Here is a 19388-nt window from a genome sequence, read left to right on the forward strand (position 1 = left end):
AGCTTAATTCTGACCATGCTGCGTTTGAGATGCCCATTAGACACTCAGCTGGTGGTGTGGATTCAGCAGTCTGGCACTGGGAGGGAGACGGGCCTTGAGGTAGAAATCTGGCATTTTCCAGTTGTCCCGTAGTTCTAGATCAAGCCTAACATGGGCTGAGGTCTCGTGGGAATGACTGGGGATGTTGGCAATCCACTGACCTCCCTATTCTCCTCTCGCTTCATTTGCTTTTGTTTTCCGACGCTTGGGGCCACCCCTGAAATCCTTTCCCCTTCCCCCTCTCCTTCCACATCACCCGTCTCCTGTTTCCTGCCCCTCGGTTTCTTGGGTTTCTCCTGCATCTCCTTCACAGAGGCTTGGTGCTCTAATACACCTGGAGCGCCAGCATTCCTCCGCACCAGGTTTTCCTGCTTCATCCCAGCATGTTGGATGCACCAACCCAACCCTGGGAACCTTCCAGAAGATTGGCTCCACTAGTGGGATTCATCCCCTGCCTAGAAGCAAGCCCTCATGGCTGTGGCCTGGCTTCCAAGACTCTCCGGAGTCTGGTCTCAGATACCTGTGCAGCCCCATTTCTTACTGCTCCCCTGTGAACACCCTCCCCTCCTACCCCCCAGCCCTGCCATCTCTGCTGGCCTGCTGCCCCAGTGCCTTCCCTCCAGCGCAGACCTTCCTCTTGCGGCCTCCCATGCTCATGTGATCCCTTGCCACGTGTCCCGTTCCCGTGTGTAGCTGCAAGGGCTGACTCCTTTCTTGTGGCTTGGCTGCTGCTTTAGGACACGGAGTGGGGACGTGTAAGTTCCAAGCCAGGAGTTCTTTTCCTTCCTGTCCTTCCTCCTCTCTTTCTTGTTCACTCAGGCTTTGCTTCAGGAATCATTTCTTGGGCATCTCCCATGTGCTGCAGCCGGGGCGAGGCGGCCGAGGGAAGCGGAAGGCAATAGTGAGGTGCCCTGGGCCTGGCACCCGAGCCGCAGGAAGTCTCTTCCCGACTCGTGGAGGTTGCGTAGGTCCATCATCCGGGCTCCTTGCCCTCCACCTAGGATGGTTTTTGCCTTTGGAGCCCTTGTAGTTCACGTCCGTGGTGTGGTATCATTTCTTGAGTCTTGGAAGCAGGGATCTCTTTGTCAGGTGCACCATCTCAGTTGGATTTTGCTTGTTTGCGTCTGAGGATATTTAAATGCCTCCAGTCCAGCTCTGATACCTATGACCGTGATGGAATTGTCGATTCTTCTCTACTCATCATAGCATCATGGAACTCTGAAAATTATTTTTGATTGACTCCTGAGTATTTTCTGAGCTTTGTTTGACTCTCTGGTTACAACTCCAAAGTCATTCAACAGATGTGTTTATATGTATGACTGTATATTCTGGGCTCTTTTGACTTTTTAAGTAAGCTCTCCCCCTAACGTGGGCCTCGGACTCACAACCCTGAGATTAAGAGTTGCACGTGGGGCACCTGAGTGACTCAGTTGGTTAAGCATCCAACTCTTGATTTCAGCTCAGGTCATGTTCTCAGGGTTATGAGATCAAGCCCCACATCCGGCTCTGCCTTCAGTACGGTCTTCTTGCAGGTCTCTCTATCCCTCTGCTTACTCGTTCTCTGTCTCACTGTCTCTCCCTCTAATAAATAAAATTAAAAAATTTTATTTAAAAAGAGTTGCACCCTCCACCAACTGAGCCAGCCTGATGCCCCTACTCACAACACTTTTTTTTTCCTTCTTTATTCCTCTTTTAATATTTATTTAATTGAGAAAGAGAGAGAGAGAGAGAGGCAGAGAGAGAAGCAGGCTTCCTGCTGAGCAGAGAGCCTGACACAGGGCTCCATCGCAGGACCCTGAGATCATGACCTGAGCTGAAGGCAAGACACTTAACCAGCTAAGCCACCCAGGCGCCCCTACAACACACTGACACCAAATGTGTGGGGGGTTTTCCCTCCACACTCACCTCCTAGATTCTCTAACACCGCCTGGGTGTCCTAAAAGTCAGCTAAATTCTGGCACCATCTACTTGGGCTTAGTGTCTGACCCCACAGATCTAGCGCTCCGTCCTACCAGAACCCCCACACTTCAGACATAAATCCTAAGTCCAGGCCTCCCATGCTCTGACCAACTAGCCATAAATCAGGGGTGCCCATGACCCCCTCCTTGGGTTTGGTACTTTGCTAGAATGGCCCATAGAACTCAGGAAAGCAGTTGATTTATTCTCATGTTTATTGTAAAGGCTACAAGCCAGAAAGAGACAGAGGGAACTGATGCCTGGGGTGTGTGGGAAGGGGCACAGAGCCCCCATGCCCTCTGGGCACACCACCCTCTCAGCATCTCCAGGCGCTCACCAATCCAACCCAAAGCTCTGCCCCCACCAGTTAGGGATCTTTATGGAGATTCCATTACAAAGATAGGATTGATTCAATTCCTGCCCATTGTGGATTAGCTCAGCCTCCAGTCCTTCTCTCCCCTCCCCCAGGGGCAGAGGTCAGGGGGCCCAGCTGGATGATCCAACTTTCCATTCAGGCCTTTCTGGCCACCAAACTCCACCTTCTGAAGCTTTTTAGGGGTCCCCAGCCACTGGTCACCTCATTAACATGCAAAGACACCATCATGCCAGATTCCAAGGGTCTTAGAAGCTCTTGTGTCAGGATCTGAGATCAAATGTTGTTAAGACCAAGTATTATAACAGGAGGTCCCTCTCACCCCTTCCTCCCAGGAAATTACAAGGGTTTGGGGAGCTCAGTGCCAGGAACTGGGGATAAAGACCAATTGTGTGTTTCTTACTATATTACAATATCACCATGTACACACAGTCCACACGTATGTGGGGTCAGTAGAGGGTTCTTACCGTTTTGAGGATCCGGTCTTCAGCAAATCCTGCAGGGCTGTCTGGGAGAGCTCACGCTTCCTGACTCTCTCTGTGTCCCGGGGTCTGTGTCTCCTCCTGAAGCGGTCCGATGAAGAGCAGCACCGGGGACGTTCCCCTGCTCAACCCACTGCCGAGCCACCTCCGCCTGGCCCGTGCCTTACAGGGACCAGGCACCCTGATCTGATGGTCACTTTGTGTATTGAGGCACATAAGCACAGAGCTTCCCTGTGTGATCCCAACAAGCTCCAATGAAAATGTTCATCCTGGAAGCTGGACCCAGCATCCCGAAGGACACCTTGCATAAGATGCCTTGTTGAGCTGCCTGTGCAGCTGGCTGTGGCAGTGTACGGATCTTGAGGACTTTACCAGACCTGTGACTGGCCTGCCCAAGCCGAAAGTCCTGTTCTTGCCACTGCTGCTGTTGCTGCCGCTGCTGGTGGCTGATCCCTGCTCCTTCTGGCGCTCTGGACTGAGCCCAGGCAATGTTAACCAGCAGCTTCACCAGGACATCTGGGCTCACCGAGGCCCTGGTATTCCTTTGTCCCACGAGTGGCCCTTTTACTCTGAGTCCCAGGTCTCCCTACTGCCCCAGCTTCATGCAGCCTGGGGAGTTTGCAGCCCTAGGAGCGGTTTAAAAATGCCTTTCTAAGAAAAGCATTTAGACACACTTGGCAAAAGGCAAATCCCATTAGCAATTGCCTAATCCTGGCTGTCAGAGAACACTGTATTCTTTGCAAGGAGGCTTAGTGCCCCTTCTCTCCTGGGTTGGGGGCCCTAGCGTTTTGTTCCTCCTCTCCCCTCTGCTGGCCCTGACCTTTGGGGAGGGCAGATAGCTTAAGGGCTGTGTAGGGGAAAGAGGGACAGATGCAGGCCCCACCTCCAGAAGAACAGTCCTGGAGTGGGATGGTGCTTCCAACCTTGGGGGGTGGAGGGAGAGCAGGGGGCGTCAGTGGGAGGACCCTGGGCAGCAGGATCGCCTTCTCTGGCTTCTCTGTCGCCCCCTTTCCGTCCTCCTCCTCTCCCCTTTCCCGCCTTCCTCTTGATTCTGCCATCCTCCTCCCTCTTTCCCGAACTTGGCCCTCTTTCCCACCCCCATCAAAAATGAATTTGAGGCAGAACCTATTGATTTCGTACAGAAACAACCCATCTGGAGATCGTGTTTTTGAGTGTTTTTTTTTTTTTTTTTTCCAGTGGAGGGGGAGGACAGGCCAGTGCCAGTGTGTTTCATAGCCCCATCTCAGTGTTTGGAGGGCTGGCCCCGGAGCCCTGGGTGGGGGCGGGCTGGGCACTGCCTCGGTGTCCCATTCTGAGTGTCTTGTTTACTTTGGAGAACATGGGCGCCTGGGTGGCTCAGTGGGTTAAGCCGCTGCCTTCAGCTCAGGTCATGATCTCAGGGTCCTGGGATCGAGTCCCGCATCGGGCTCTCTGCTCAGCAGGGAGTCTGCTTCCTTCTCTCTCTCTCTCTGCCTGCCTCTCTGCCTACTTGTGATCTCTCTCTGTCAAATAAATAAATAAAATCTTAAAAAAAAAAAAAATTAAAAAAAAATAAAAATAAAAAATAAAAAAAAAATACTTTGGAGAACATAAAAAATAAAAAATAAGGAAGGACAAAGAGTAAGAATAAGTATCCATGTGGCCACCACCTAGAAGTGACCGTTTTGCTGCAGGTGTTAAAAATCTAAACAAATGGGTGCATGAACACAGACAAAGGGGAGCCTCCCGTGCCGCCCCGCAGTGCTGGGCTCCCTCCCCGGGGGAAATGCTACCATATGTTTCATGTGTATCTTTGTAATTGGTTTTCATATTTTTACTGCCTATGTACAAACCCACTGTGTTTTTTAGAAGCAAACTTAAGTGCTGACATGCTGTAATACCAGTCTGTAACTTGCTTTTCTCACTAAAGTTCTGTGTTCAAGATTTCTCGTTGCTCTGATACCTGGTTAATTTCTCTGCAGTGCCGAAAAGGGCTTCACCGTGGGAGCGACCCAGTTTACGTCACCTTTCCACTGTTGATGGACACTCTGTTGGGTCTGGTTTCTCTTTCTTACAAGAATGGGACCATAAATGTCTTTGTGCCTCCCGTCACAGACACGCGGCCCCAGTGGCTTGCAGGCTTACGGGCCAAGTTCAAGTTGGCCAGAGCCCTCCCTGCACCCTGCCTTGCGATCCTCCCGAGTTTTACCACGCAGACCAGCTGCCCCTCTCCCTCCCTGGGCTTTCCAGGCAGGGGATGGTTTGGGGGAGTCAGCGGGGAGTGCAGACAGAGCTGCTGAAGGAAACTGGCAGGCCATGTGGCCCAGGCGTGGTCTGTGTCTGTTGTCCTTGCCTGACTGCCCTCCAGTTCTTCTTTGGTTTTTATTTTAAGCTAATACACATTTATCATAACACCAATTAAGAAAACTCAGATCTCTATCCCTCTCACCCACATTCCTGCCTTGCTACACACTTGTTTTTCCTGTTCTGAGTTCCTTTTGGTCTCTGTCCACACGCATACATACTTACCCAGAGCTGTAATCGCACACACGGTGCTGGATATTCGCTACTTTCTATTTAACGGTATTTTACAAACTGTTTCCTCCTTGCTATAGGCCCCACCATGGGATCACGTGTTGCCCGGCCATGTGCCCTCACCTGCTCTTCCTGCAGAGGGGCTGCTTTTCCTCCATTTCTCTCTTCCAGCTCCCAGCAGTCTTTGCGTGATGACTCCCAGCCCCCTCAGATCCTATTGGCATCTAGAAGCAGAGAAAGAAAGCTCTCAGGGTGACAGCCTGCCCGGCTCCTGTCCCACTGCCCAGAGTGCCATATGACTGAGCTCCCCGGCCCCAGGCCCCTACCACCGCCACCTCCTTCAAAAGCTTCTCTTCCCCCCGCAGTAGAGAAGCAGCCAAACTCAATGTAGGACAGGCTCAGGACACATGGCTTTGAGATTGTTTTAAAGACTCAGAGATAGCTTCCTCCCAGGAGGAAACCATTTGGAGCAGGCTTTGAGGCCTTGCTCTTTCTTTGCAGGTTTTGAGGGAGACTGTGAAGGGGACGTGTAGGCACTGCTCGTGGGCCAGCCCGGAGGCCCAGGGCCAGGGCTTGAGGCAGAAGCTCTCTCGTTATGTTCTTCCTCTGCCCAGCGTTAAGCTTGGGATGGCGCAAGTAAATAGACGTCAGCCCCATGCGTGGTAGATGTCACAGAGTTCCCAGAGTCCTCGCGGCGGCATTGACATTGTCTTGAATTCTGTTTGTTCAGGTAACTTCCTCCAGCCAGCCCAGAGATTGCTGTTGATCCCACTAGGCTATGGCAGCAGTCTTCCTTACCTCTGCCTTCCCAGGGGCCAAATAGTCAACCCAGGGACAACCAAAACTAGCAATAAGGAACCACTTTATAAGAAGAGCTAGCGCGGACGGAGTATACTCATGGTACAGCAGTTTCTCCGCTCTCGGCGTTTTACACTTATCCTCTTGTTCGCTCCTCACAACACCCAGCATGAGAGGAGGAGACGGTCTCCACCCCCTGTGACAGCTGTGGAAATGAGGCTCCAGGAAGTTTAAGTGGGTGGCCTGGATCTTCCTTAGAATTCTCCCTGTGCTTTCCCTCAGCCATCCCGGTCAACCCAGCCAGCCGGGAGCCGACGAGCTCCAGCAGAGATGAGGTGCTCCCTCTGCATTCCCTTCAGAGAAGCCCCTCGCTGGCGTGGAAGTTATTTCGTACAGAGGCATCGATTAGAAATTTTCCATTCCCTTTCAGTTTCCCATTAGAGGCTTTGCCCTATTTTCTCCTTAGAAGTCTCTGCCTGGGAGAACCTGCTTCAAGCGAGGGGAGTGGGGATGGCTTGCTGCCGGGAGGAGAGGGAAGAGGGGATGGCAGCCCCAGCCTCCCTCTGTAGCCTTGAGGAAGAAGTAGAGAAAGCTGTGGGTGGGGGGGGGGGGGGGGGAGATTTTAGGGGGGAGTTCCCTCAACTACTCGAGAGCGCCCCCACCCGCAGTGGCCAGGTAGAAAAACAACAGGCAGGGGCGCCTGGGTGGCTCAGTAGGTTAAAGCCTCTGCCTTCCGCTCAGGTCATGATCCCAGGGTCCTGGGATGGAGTCCCATGTTGGGCTCTCTGCTCAGCAGCAAGCCTGCTTCCCCCCTCTCACTCTGCCTGCCTCTCTGCCTACTTGTAATCTCTGTCTGTCAAATAAAATAAATAAAATCTTTTAAAATAAATAAATAAATAAATAAAAGAGAAACAACAGGCAGACCAGGGCTCCTATCTCAGTGTGGCCACTTGTGGCCGGATGACCTTAGGTGGGTGATCTAAGGGCTGGGGAGAGCCAAGGCCCGGGGCGGTGCTGTTCCTTGGTGGAATCAGCTGAGGATGCCTCAGCAGCCAGCCTGGGGCTCCCATGTCCTTGTCCTGCTGGACCCCAAGGACTTCAGAGTCTATAGTCGTGGTAATCGAGAAGACCCCTTAGAAACTAGGAGTCCCTTGGAGAAACTGAGGCACCAAACCGGGAAGTGGGTTTCTTTGCCTTCAGGTTTTACTTTTCTTCGCTTCTCTGTCCTCTGCCTGTGTGTTCTTCACAGACCAGCTCAGCATCCCACGTCTGGACTACAAACAGGCCAGCTGCTCTGTCTAATCATAGTAGGAGGCGGGCCCCGGTTCAACCCAGCACTTATAATTGCCAAGAACTTTACCAAAGCCTATTTGAGATGGGGTATGGCTATGGGAGGCATTCGCCAACAGCCGGCTGGCGTGTCGCGGTGTCCGCGTCCATCCCTCAGGATGCGGCGTCCACCCATCCTCGGGGATGGGGAGGCCAGACTCTGGAGGCTGACCTGCTGCTGTCAGGATGGAACTGGAAACAGCCCAGATTTCTTGTGTGCTCTGTGTGACACACAACTCAGGAGGCCTGGCCAGTCCTGAGAATGTCCCAGGAGCCCCGGCTGCGTGCGTCTGTACGTGATACAGTGGGAACGGCAGTTCTCCATTTCTCTGTGAACCCGTTCTCCAACATGCCCAGCCACTTCTTCTAATAGGTGTGAACATAATGGACTTGTTTAAGTCCTTTTGAAGTCAGGCCCACCACTGCCTCCCTGCTGAGCCAACAGCCGCACAAGCATTACAAAACACTGGGGCCATATTCCTGGTCCCTCGACGGCCGTTGCCCCTTCTTCCCCCCACAGAGAAGTAAAATGTCAGCAGAGCAAATTACTCACTGAATACTTCGGAATCTATAAATATTAAATTGCTATGGCTGTCACTGGCCCAGATAAAATTAAAGCTCTGGTCAGCTCCAGAGGAGAGGTGGCTGGTTGGGGGCGGGGCGGGGGTGGGCAGGAGCTGCTGTCATTGGAGAGACAAGTGTCTCCAAGAGGACAGAGCCGTGGCTGTGGGCTGTGGTTGGTGGGGGGTACCCTGGATGGAGGAGAGGCAGCGGGCAGTGGGGTACAAAGAGCCAGGAGGTCGAAATCCCAAATGCGATCATAACCAGGATGGGGTTTTCTCTGGTTTCTCACTTGAGGCTTAATGGTTGGGAATATGTGTGGTTTACTGGGAGTCTTGTGTCTCATTTCTTTCTCCAGCCCAGGACCCTCTCTCTCCAGGCAGCAGGGCTAGAGATGGAGGTGGGGTCGCGGGCTCCCTGGCAGCCAGCTGTCCCCTGTTGTGTGCAGCCCCTGCCCCAGGCTCCCCCACCCTCACACTGGCAGGCTGGCAAGTATGGGCCTGTGTTTTCACACCCTTTGCTTGGGTTTTTGGTCCCCTGTAGGTGGCAGGGGTGTCTTCTTTGAGATCTCCTGAGGGTTTATTGCGTGTTTCTGTATGCCAAGACCCGGTGCTAAGTTCTTTGAATGCACTACCTTGTCGATATTTACAAAGTGAGAGAAGGAGGGAAGTGTTGTCCATTTCCCACACTGCAGTGGGGGACACTGAGACCATGAGGCCAGGAGAGGGGAAGGGAGTTGCCGGCTTCCTTGGGCAAGTCAAGTCGCAAGGGAGTCCTGTGGCTGTTCAGTGACTGAGCCTGGAACCCGCCCCAGCACTTCCGGACTCTCAACCGAGCTCTCTCTCCCTTGCAGGCATCCCCACCCTCATCGTGCTGGACCCCCAGGGGGAGGTGATCACGCGGCAGGGGCGAGTGGAGGTGCTGAATGATGAGGACTGCAGGGAGTTCCCGTGGCACCCCAAGCCCGTGCTGGAGCTCTCCGACTCCAATGCTGTGCAGCTCAACGAGGGCCCCTGCCTTGTCCTGTTCGTAGGTAGGAATCCTGGTAGGAGTCCCAGGGTGGGCCAGACTCAAAGGATCTCACATTTGGGGGGGTGTCTGTCCCTGCAGCTTCTTTCTGTCAGGAACAATGCCAAGCCTGGGCCTTTGTCTTTCCCAGCAGCCTTGCTTTTGACCCCAATGATTTATTCATGGCTCTGCCCCTGCGGGAGGGGTTCTGGGAGCTGGCTCTGTGCTTTCCTTCCTAGACTGCCGGCTGGGAAGAATAGGTCAGGCTGGAGCCCGCCCTACAACCAGACCCATTGTTGGAAGGAAGCCTGCTGCAGCAGCTGCAGCTGCGGGCTGGGTTCCCTTGGGCGAAGGCCCCACCCCCACCCTAGCCACAGGGCCACATCTCAGGCCAGGTGTCCCTCTCAGTCTCCCCACTCTCTATTCAGTGGGGGGCTGTTCTGCGGGGCAGGAAGACACCAGAACATTCACTCCAGGCTCCCTGTAGCCCTGTGGGATGACCCCTGTTCCTTTTGCAAAGGAGCGACTGCTGGTCAGGCGCCACCTCACCTTCTGCCTTGGGACATGTTACTCAGCTCCAACTCAAAATAATTTGGAGTCCTAGAATCCATGGCTGAGATGTTGCGAAACCCATTCAGTTGATGGGGTGGGTAGGGAGGTGCTCTGGAAGTCTGGTGTGGAAGCCTGCAAACTGACTTGCAGGCTGGTCACTGTGCTTGGAGAAAAGAGGTCTCCCGGTGAAGGATGGTCTTGGGGAATCCTTGTCCTCGGGGCTTTGCTGCCTGCCGCTGGCTCACATACCCACATTGCAGGGCCTCTAGGGAATCGTTTTGAACTGAGGGACAGTTGCATCTCACAGGCCCTCTCTAGATGTTGGTTAGGAAGTCCCAGAGAGGCAAAGCGAGTTCCCAGCATCACAGAGCGGGTTGGATGTGAGTCAGGAATAGGTCCTGACACGTCTGCACGCTGCGGGCCCCTGGGGCCATGTGGCATTCCTGGGTGAAAGTCCTGCTGCCTGCCTCCCCTTCCCTGCTTTGCCACTCAGGGAGTTGTCTTGTTCTGGGTTACAAGTTCCTGCGGAAGTGAGCCCCAGGGCCCCCCGGAGTTGCTCCCCCACTGTTCTTTCATTGGAGGCAAGAGATGACTAACAGGGACTCTGGGGCATCCAGGGAAGGCAGTCCATCCTCTCCCTGATGAGTCCAGCCAGCCATGAAGTTGGCTTTCCAGGAGTCCCAGTGCCTCCCCATTGCCACAAAGCTGCAGACTGGACTGTAGTCCTGACCCCGTCCTCACTGCCCCAGCTACCACCCCTTCTGCCATCTTCAGTAGGAGGTCAGATCTGAGATCATTCTGCAGTTCTGTGATTGAGAGAAAAACTACAAGGACCTTAGGTCCTGGCTTTGGGGAAGCTCAGCTTCCAAGGCCAGTTTGTGATGAATTCGGTGGAAAGAATAGCGGTGTCTGGGGTGTCAGTGAGTTGTTCCTGTGGGAGCACAGTGCAGTGGTGTGCATGTGCCACGGACTCCCCCTACACACCCCCACACCGCCTCATGTACCCTGGAGGCAAGGCCTGTGTCCCAGGGGAAATGTTGCTTCCGTGCAGGGGCTTCCCAAATGGCCATTTCAGGCCCTGGACCCAGCTCCCTCAGGGGGCGCCACTCCATCTGTTCCACAAACCAGTGCTTCTCGAGTCTCTCTCTCCCCATTACAGATTCTGAGGATGATGGGGAGTCTGAGGCAGCCAAGCAGCTGATCCAGCCAATAGCCGAGAAGATCATTGCCAAGTACAAAGCCAAAGAGGAGGAGGCCCCACTTCTGTTCTTTGTGGCGGGGGAGGTAGGTGCCGCTGGGGCCTACGGGCTGCTCAGCAGACCCAAATTTTGGGAAGTGCATGATGCAGCTCTAGGGGATGTTAGAAGGAACCCCAGGATCTGGGGTGAAGAACCCACAGACAGATGTGGCATGAAAAAGTGTGTCATCCCATATGGAAAACCATTTCCTGTGGCTGCTGTACCTTCTTCCCTCGTTTGCCACTCGGCAGCCTCGGAGCCACAGGGGTGCCCTCCTGGGAAAGGGCTGCTCCCCAGGCTGCTAGGAAGAGTGGCAGCCACAAAGATGGTCAGCAGCACTCCCTCCGTCCTGGCTGGGTCCAAACCAGGCCCGGGATGCTTTACAAAGCGTCTGCATGGCCAGTCTCTGGGCCCTGGCCTGCAGAGTGGGCGCTTCCTATGGCCGGCAATACCCACGACTCAGACCTGTATTTCCCAGCCCCCCGGAGAGGGTGCTGAGGTTGGACACTGCTGCTGTCCCAGTCTCTTCGCGCCCCAGGCCTTGTCTCTTGAGGGCCTCCATCGGGGACGGACTGCACAGAGGACTTCTCACAGGGCGAGAAGGCCTGGTGCTGAGCTGGGCCAGCTCCCGCAGGGGGCCAGAGCCTCTATGCTGGCAATGCAGGAGTCCCTGTAAGATGGCTGTCGCTGCTCTGACTCGGTCCCCACCCCCAGGCGGCCCATCCACGCATGCTCCGCCATCTCCCCACCCCCCTTCCCAGCGCCGGGCCAAACCTGATGGACAGACACCCTTTTGGAAGCCACCTGCCTTCTTTCCGCCCATCTGTATCCCCAGGGGGTCAGAGCCGGGCACTCATTTCACGCTGTGCCATTGGGGTCTCCCGAGAGCCCGCATGGCCAGACACCCCGAACCACCACCCATTCATCACCGTTTCAATAGCCACCCCTGCTCAGCCCTGCCGGGCCCCTCGGGCCCCTCGCAGGCAGCTAAATTCCCCCCTGCTCTGCTGCTGGGTGGAGGGAACAAAGCAGGTTCACAGGGCCCTGCCTTGGGGCGACACAAGCCCCCTCCACACAAAGCACAAATGGAGGCTGCTCTGAATGTATTAAACTCTAACCCCTTTCAGACGCCTGTGAGAGGAGAGATGGGTGCACAACAGACTAGCGGAGCCAGGGGGCAGGGGTGGGGCTGGGGAGCTCCAGTGAGTGCATTAGGCATGTGACTGAAAAGGCGCATTTGGATCTTCTGTGTACCAGGCAGCAAGCTTGATGGGCACCATCCCATGTTCCTCCCCACCGCCCCATCCCCCAGACTGGGAACAGCGTCATTATGTTTCCCAGATGAGCAGTGAGGCTTGGAGGGCACCCGCCGGGCATGCGCACTTGCTGGCTCATCTGCTGGCTCGCACTTAACCCCGAGCGCGTCGTTCTTGAATGCATTTTACAGGGGACAAAGTCTGGGCTCACAGAAGTGACTTATCAGGGCCACACATTAAGTGGGTTGTGCAAAAGGCAGCGTGAGGTCAGTGGGACCCCCTGAGGCAGTGTTCTCACTCCTGTCCATGGGGTCCTGCAGGTGGCCAGTCCCCGAGGGCAGGATGCCTGCGCCAGAATCCTCTGCTGTCCAGCTCCCCACCTTGCCATCCTGTCCTTGCTGTGCACTTGACCTGGGCTCCTGACCTTGCAGCTCTCTTAGTCCCGTTCCCTGGCCCTCCATGCTCAGAAGCCAGGCGGCATGGAAGGGGCTGGGCATGGGGTGCTGGGTCATCAGGCACTGACGGGGCACTTCTGAGCCAGGACTCTGACCGTCTCCCACTCCTCCTAGAGCTAAGGGCATTTGTCGTGTTCTGAGGGCAGAAGTCATCCCACTGAAGCCTTAGTAGACATTAAAATTCATCTCCCCGTGGTCTCCTCCAAGGGAGAGGAGAAGGGCTACAGCACTGTGCTCAGCTTGGCCCAGACCTCCTAATGAGAGTTCGGTGGACCGTCGTCTTCCAGGAGCCTCCCCTCTGCTTGTCCTGGAGATGGTTGATGAACCCACACGGAGGGCCTGCGGGGGGGTCAACAGGAACAGAGATGCTGAATCACCGGGCGTTGCTGGAAGTGTGCGCCATTTCTAATCATCTTCCTAAAGATCTGCCCTTTGAAAAAGGAATGGTTTTTGTCTGAGAAACCAATGAGTGGTAAATTTTGTGCCTCCTGCTCGCCAGCATTTAAGGCCAGGAGTACCCCGAGCCCTTCCTGTGCAGAGGGACCTGGGCCTTCCTCCACTTCAGAAGGCTGTGTGTGCTGTCTTATAGGCAGATGGCCTTGGGGTGGGAGGGTGGAGTCCGTTTCCTGCTCTCTACCAAATGAGAGGTGGTCTGAGATGTTTGCTCCCTTACAAATTCTTCTACTAGTCTTCGGGGTTCTGGGTTTGCTTTTATACTTAGTAAGGGAAATTCACCTGGACAGGCCAGTCCGTGGGAATGTATGGTCAGTACAGGCACCCATATAAGCTTCACAAACCCTGTCTTCTGAACTGGCTCTGCAGCTCCTGCCCCCTAAACCTCAGGGGTGGGATGGGGACAGTGAGCCATTTCTGTTCACATCATTCCAAAGTTGGGAGTCCAGATTGGCCTCAGATACCCAGAGTGGGACTGCAGATAATTGAAGAGATAATGGCAAAAAGAAGTCATTAAAGGACAACACATTTTTAGCAAGCAGAGGTTGCTTCTCTGCTAATGAAAAAAGAGGACTTGTCTGGTGGTCTGGTGAGATGCAGAGTATTCTCCAAGGCAGGGTCGAGTCCGCTGCTCCCTGGTCTCTGAGAGCCCATCTTTCCCAGGGGCCACCCACTCTTCAGGACACTGGAGGGGATGCCATCTGGGGGGGATGCCCTCTTTCTCGAAGACTGACTGGTTTTCTCTCCCTCTGGTAACTTCCAGGATGACATGACTGACTCCCTGCGCGATTACACCAACCTGCCCGAGGCCGCCCCTTTGCTCACCATTCTGGACATGTCGGCCCGGGCCAAGTACGTGATGGACGTGGAAGAGATCACCCCCGCCATTGTGGAGGCCTTTGTGAATGACTTCCTAGCAGAAAAGCTCAAACCAGAGCCCATCTAAGGGGGCTCCAGCCTCAGGAGATGTTATTTAAAAACTCCGTCTTCTCCTCTTCCTTCTCCCTCTCCTTCCCTCCACCCTTGGACTTTTCCAGCGTGTCCCGAATCAACCCAAGTGTCCAACCTCTCTGTGGTGCCTTGTTTTCTGCATTAACTCAGCACCCCAAGGTGCACCTCCTCTCCACAGCAGAAGAACCCCACCGTGTCTGGAGACTCTGCTTGGGATCCACAGGGCTGGCAGAACCCGGCCAGAACCAGGACTGCAGCCTGCTCCCAGTCACTAGCTCTCGGCGAAGTATTTGCCGGGTGGTCTTGTGCCGAACGAACATGGCGGGACAGCACACTGGAGCTCTGGTCCCACCCCTGGTGTCCGCATGCTTGCGCAGGGCCCAGCACAGCTCAGTGAGGGAAAGGGAGCTGCTGACAACAACCTCCTTTCTCCTAAGTGACTTCTTCTCTCTTGGTGTGAGGGGAAAACACCAGCTTGGCAGCCGGTTCTTGGGCCAGGGGATCTCAAGATCTCAAAGGAAGCTCGTGTTCTTTCTCGGGGAGAAAAAGCGTAGCTCTGGTAGTGATTCATGTAGTGGTGGCTTCCTCTGAGCTCCTACCGTGATAAGAAGGAGCCTCTCATTTTTTCCTTACATCTTTCTTCCTGGATCTTACCTCTCCAAGTTTCTGCCTTCTCATACGGACAGCCTCTATGGTCTTGGAGTTTTGTTCATAAACTGCCCCCTCTTGGACAGCTTCCCGGGAGGCACCCAGCCCTGTGTCCTTAGAGGAGCCCCGCCTCGCCGGCACAGACCTCTGACTCGGCCCAGCTCTGGACCTGGGGCCGCTGCAGCTCTGCCGAGGTACCTGTGTCCCCTTTGGTTACCTGTCATCCCTCTTTTCTTTTCAAAGCAGAACTAAAAAGAGACAAGAAATTACCAGAAGCCTAGCTTTTTTTCCTAAGAACCTGCACAAAGAGCTGTGTCCTAGGGTGGCAGGGGGAGCAGAGGACATGTCCACTAAAAGTGGGCCTTGGATGCATGCGGCTAGGCTCAGGTAGCTTGGCTCCCACAGAAGGAAGTTAACAGCTGTGTCCTTGGCACTTGGGATGGAGGGTTTCGCCTAGGGATTCACAGGGTTTGGGCCTCTCTTAACCAGGCGTTAGGGTCTTTCATGCGATCACAGGCCTTACCCTTGGCTCCACTTGTCCCCCAGACCCCCGTCAGCTGTTGACAGCACTGCTCCTTGCTGACTTGATTGTTGATTCATAGTTTGGAGGTTCGGAGTTAGCTGGTAATTGGTCACTTGTCACAAGCCTGAAATGCTTCGCCTAGCGAGAAATAAAGCAGGCATCTCTGGACATTATCAACAACTTGGCCCTTCCTGTGCTTAGTAACAAAAATCTTTTTGCTCGTGGTGCTGGGCTCTGGGGAGGGGCGGGGGGACATACAAGATCCTCTTGACTTTCTTTGGAGGCTTTAGTAGCGGTGTTTCAGAATTGTCAAGAACTGGTAATCTAAGGCCGAGGAGCTCCTTTGGCTTAGCGGACCACAGGCAGATCCCTGCTGGAGCTCCGGCTGCCATCTCTCCTGGGTCTGCTCGGCGCTGGCAGAGGGTGGATTCCCCGATCACGGGCCTCCTTGTGGACACTGGTGCTCATTCCCTCCCCACAGGGGGGCACATGCTCTGAAGCCCGAGGCCAGTTGCTGAAACAGGGAACTCCATGCAGCTCTCCCTGTGAAGAATGGGCAACCCTAGCTCTAGCCTGGGCTAGGGACTTCTCTGGGAACTCTCCTCTGGGAGTGTGGTGGATGCAAGGACAAGGTGAACTCCCCTCACTTGGAAGATGGAGTTCCTTGGACTTCCGCCTGTGTCCTGTATCATGATAGCCCGGGAAGAGAAGTCTCTTTTCTTCTGGTGCAGAAGGAACCCAGTCCCGTGACGGGTCCCTGTAAGTCCCTGCAGCAGACAAATTAGGTCATCTGTGATTCTTCTAGGGCCTTACAGGGCTGACTGAACTACTGCCCCTTAAGGGCCACTGGATCCTTGTCACCAGACTTCCCCTTTTAGAGCGGCATGTGGGTTGAGATCAGTGAGAAGGTTTACAACAAGAAAGTTATGAGTATATATGGCGGCCCTGAGGGCAAACGCTGGGGGAGACTGCTTCCCCGATGCCAGCAAACCCCCGTCTCATTAGTGCCAGAGATCCTCAAGGTTCTTGATGCAGACGATGTGGGTGGCTTCCCAAGTCCCACTAAGCAGCTCCAAGGTACCTTAATTCTTGTCACTAATTGGAAGCAGGTTAAAACCCCAGCTGTGATCTATTCAAGGGCTTCGGTCAGCAGCGAGGGAAACGAGGGAAACCGTGTCTGGAGGCAGGAAGGTGGGAGGGGAAGATGCCACCCTGGGGTTCCAGATCTTGTGCTCGCCACAATGACCTCCATATCCTGTTCTACCCGTTTTCACAACAGAGATGAGACTTTTTTTTTTTTTTTTTTTTAAACCTGTCCCCAACAATAAAGATCCGGTTAAGAGAAAGGAAGTGTGTTTGGAATTGGTACATACAGTGGGCAGCGCTAAATGCCAGGGCGCAACTGAAGCTGCCTTTTTAGGAGTGAGGTGGCTGCCTGCTTCCCCCTCAACCCCAACCCCGACCCACCCACCATCGCCAAGCATATCCTCAAATGCAGTGGCTCTCGCTTACCCAAGCACAGGGAGCTGGTACTGTCTTTGGCATCAGCCAACATTCAAGTGGTAAATTTTCAGCCAGACTTTGTTTTTGCCTCTTGCCTAATTAAAGACACAAAAAAGCTGTTCTCTCCTCCTGCTGCCTTGTTCTGGGGTAGCAAACGGAACTCTGCAGTGATCTAGAGACGGAACCATGGTCCAAGATCAGATCAGCAGGACCCAGACCGGTGTCAGCTTAGGGAGAATACCAAGTGTTTGTGTGTGCGCATGCGCGCGCATGTGCACAAACCTGCACTTGTGTGTAGACTTGGCTCGTAGCTCCGGGAGGGATCTGAGCAGGCACCTGGCCCAACCCCCAGCACACAGGTGCAGACACATCCTGATTGTAAGCCATCTCCCTGGGCCAGGCTGGGGAGGCCAGTGCTTGCCCCATAGGACTAGAACATGGCCTCATGTGGATGGTGGGGAGCTTCCACAGTGGCCCTCTGTGGCTCCTTTCGGTGGTGCCGTGTGAACAGAGGACTGACCCCAAAGACTGACCCGAGGCCCAGAGCTTGGGATCTTTCAACTTCCCTGAACCACCCCCCCCCTTTTTTTTTTAAAGATTTTATTTATTTGACAGAGATCACAAGTAGTCAGAGGCAGGCAGAGAGAAGGAAGGGAGCAGGCTCCCTGAGCAGAAAGCCCAATGTGGGGCTTGATCCCAGGACCCTGAGATCATGACCTGAGCCAAAGGCAGAGGCTTAACCCACTGAGCCACCCAGGCACCCTCTTTGCTGACTCCATGGCTTACATCCAAGCAGGTCGCCCAAGGGAGAATTCTTTGTTGACAAATGGCCGTTGCCTATTAGCTTCATTCTTGATTGTTTAATGTTAGTAAATGGTGCAAAGGATATATTTTCTGGGAAGCAGAGGGCGGTTTGCAGGACAATTTTATGTTGGGTCTACTTTATGGCTGGGATTTTTCCATCTAGTAGGGGAACTATGACATTAGAATATCCTGGGTATGCCTCAAATGAGAAAGCATGAAGAAAATCTGCTTTGTTTAAGGTACGATGTGTTCCAGCCCCTTGGGGGTTTGGAATACTTCCCAAGCCAGGAAGTGTGTGGTTGTAGTTGGGTAGGACTTGTTCTGAAGGACTGTTGGACTTCTGTTAAACGTACCAACTCATGGAAGCCTGTCGGCCAGTATATAGCCCAAAGGAGGCAGGCAGCCCCAAGTCCAGATTCCTGGGTGCTCGTGCCTCACACAAGCCAGTCACCCACACAGGCTAGAACTAGGATTCAGTAGGAGGCATGATGTTGGGACCCAAGGCTAAAAAGGAAATCTTTGGGCATCACAGGATGTGGAAGGAAGTCCCCAACAAGTTAGGAGCCACTATGCCTCCTGGTCTGCAGTCAGTATGCACCCCTCGCCCCCCACCCCAACACACATATATACCTCCCAAAGCAGCAGCTTTGAGGAGGGCCCTCCAAACAGGCAGCTTCAGCTGAAGGTAGCTTCCCTACAACAAACATAGTAGGAAGAGAACCAGTGCTATCTGCAACAGCCCGGTTATGCCTGGCCCCTGAGCGTTGGCCTTGGCCGAGGCTTCCTGAGTCCAGCCAGGGCGGTCCGGCTTGCTCTGTCTCAGCCGCACTGACAAAACAGGACAACCTTGTTCAGACTTTCAGTTGTCCACAGCAATAAAGAGCTCATCCGTTTACTTGGCTTCTAGCTCATTACCTCTGCGTGTTCACTGATGGAAGACAGAATGTAAGTTCCTGGAATTTAAAGATGCCTACGTGAGTGTTTCCTAAAATTGTTTTAAGTGAGCCAGCCAGATCTGCTCCTGGGGAAGAATGGGGTGAGGGGCTGGGCCTCAGGACTGGGGGGGGGGGAGAGGGACATCTGGGCCCTGCAGCACAGCTGGTGGCTTTCAGCACTAGTCCTAGGACCCCTGGTGAGGTGCTACTGCTGGGGCCTTCAAGGGGCAAGATGTCCAAAGTAGAGCTAAAGGCAGCTCAGCTTGGAGGGATACAGTGGGTGTTCCTATCAACCATGGGGCAAGGGGTAGGAGGTCCCAGGTGAAACTGGTGGAAACCTGTCCCCAGAGGTCTGCTCAAGGACAGGATTCTCATAGCAAGCTGGCCGGTGGGGCTGGGGGGCTGGGAAAGGGCTCTGCAGCTCTCCCTGCCCTGAAGCTCCAAACCGGGGTGAGGGTTCCCAAGGGGAGTTGCAGGTGTCCAGGGACAGTAGCATTTGCCCAGAGCTGCCCTCCCAGACATTCCATTCCAGGGAAGGAGTTGGGCCACTTTTCCTTACTGCAGCCACTTCCCACTTCTGATTCCTCCTTAGTGTTTGGCCCGCCATCTACCTAGGCCTCAGATTCTGCTGAGAACTAGAAGCTGGATGTTTCTCCACCTTCTGCCTCTCTGAACACAAGAACACAGGCCTGCTCTCTGTGGAGAGAGACCGACTCCAGCATTTCCAACAACTTGAATCCACGAAACCCGTCCCCTCCTTAAGGGCTGGGAGTGGCTTTGAAGCACGGCTGCCACCTTGTGGCAAAAATCACCCACAGTGCTCGCTCCGCACAAAGGCGAGGAGCCCGGGGGGCCAACCATCCGACAGCATCTCTGAGCCCGTGCTTGTCATGTACTGCTCATTTTTTATTCTGATTTCCTGGGGAAGTGGCAAAAAAACAAATGTTGACCTTCAGATGGAAAAGAATGTAAGAGAGCAATTTTCTATCTTCGTTCAAAAAACTCCGCCA

General features: G+C 54.2%; 1 protein-coding gene across 1 annotated transcript in view; it reads left to right on the forward strand.

The window, feature by feature from the left end:
- Nucleotides 1–16619, forward strand: part of NXN (nucleoredoxin) — a 153238-nt gene extending 136619 nt beyond the window's left edge. Inside the window, exons 6-8 of the mRNA XM_059378510.1 lie at nt 8906–9085; nt 10772–10896; nt 13778–16619. Of these exons, the coding sequence (XP_059234493.1) occupies nt 8906–9085; nt 10772–10896; nt 13778–13960 (488 nt within the window). The 3' untranslated portion in view covers nt 13961–16619. The remainder of the gene's footprint in view (nt 1–8905; nt 9086–10771; nt 10897–13777) is intronic.
- The last annotated feature ends 2769 nt before the right edge of the window (nt 16620–19388 follow it).

This window comes from Mustela nigripes, chromosome 16 (assembly GCF_022355385.1).
Source record: "Mustela nigripes isolate SB6536 chromosome 16, MUSNIG.SB6536, whole genome shotgun sequence".
Classification (NCBI taxonomy): Eukaryota; Metazoa; Chordata; class Mammalia; order Carnivora; family Mustelidae; genus Mustela; species Mustela nigripes.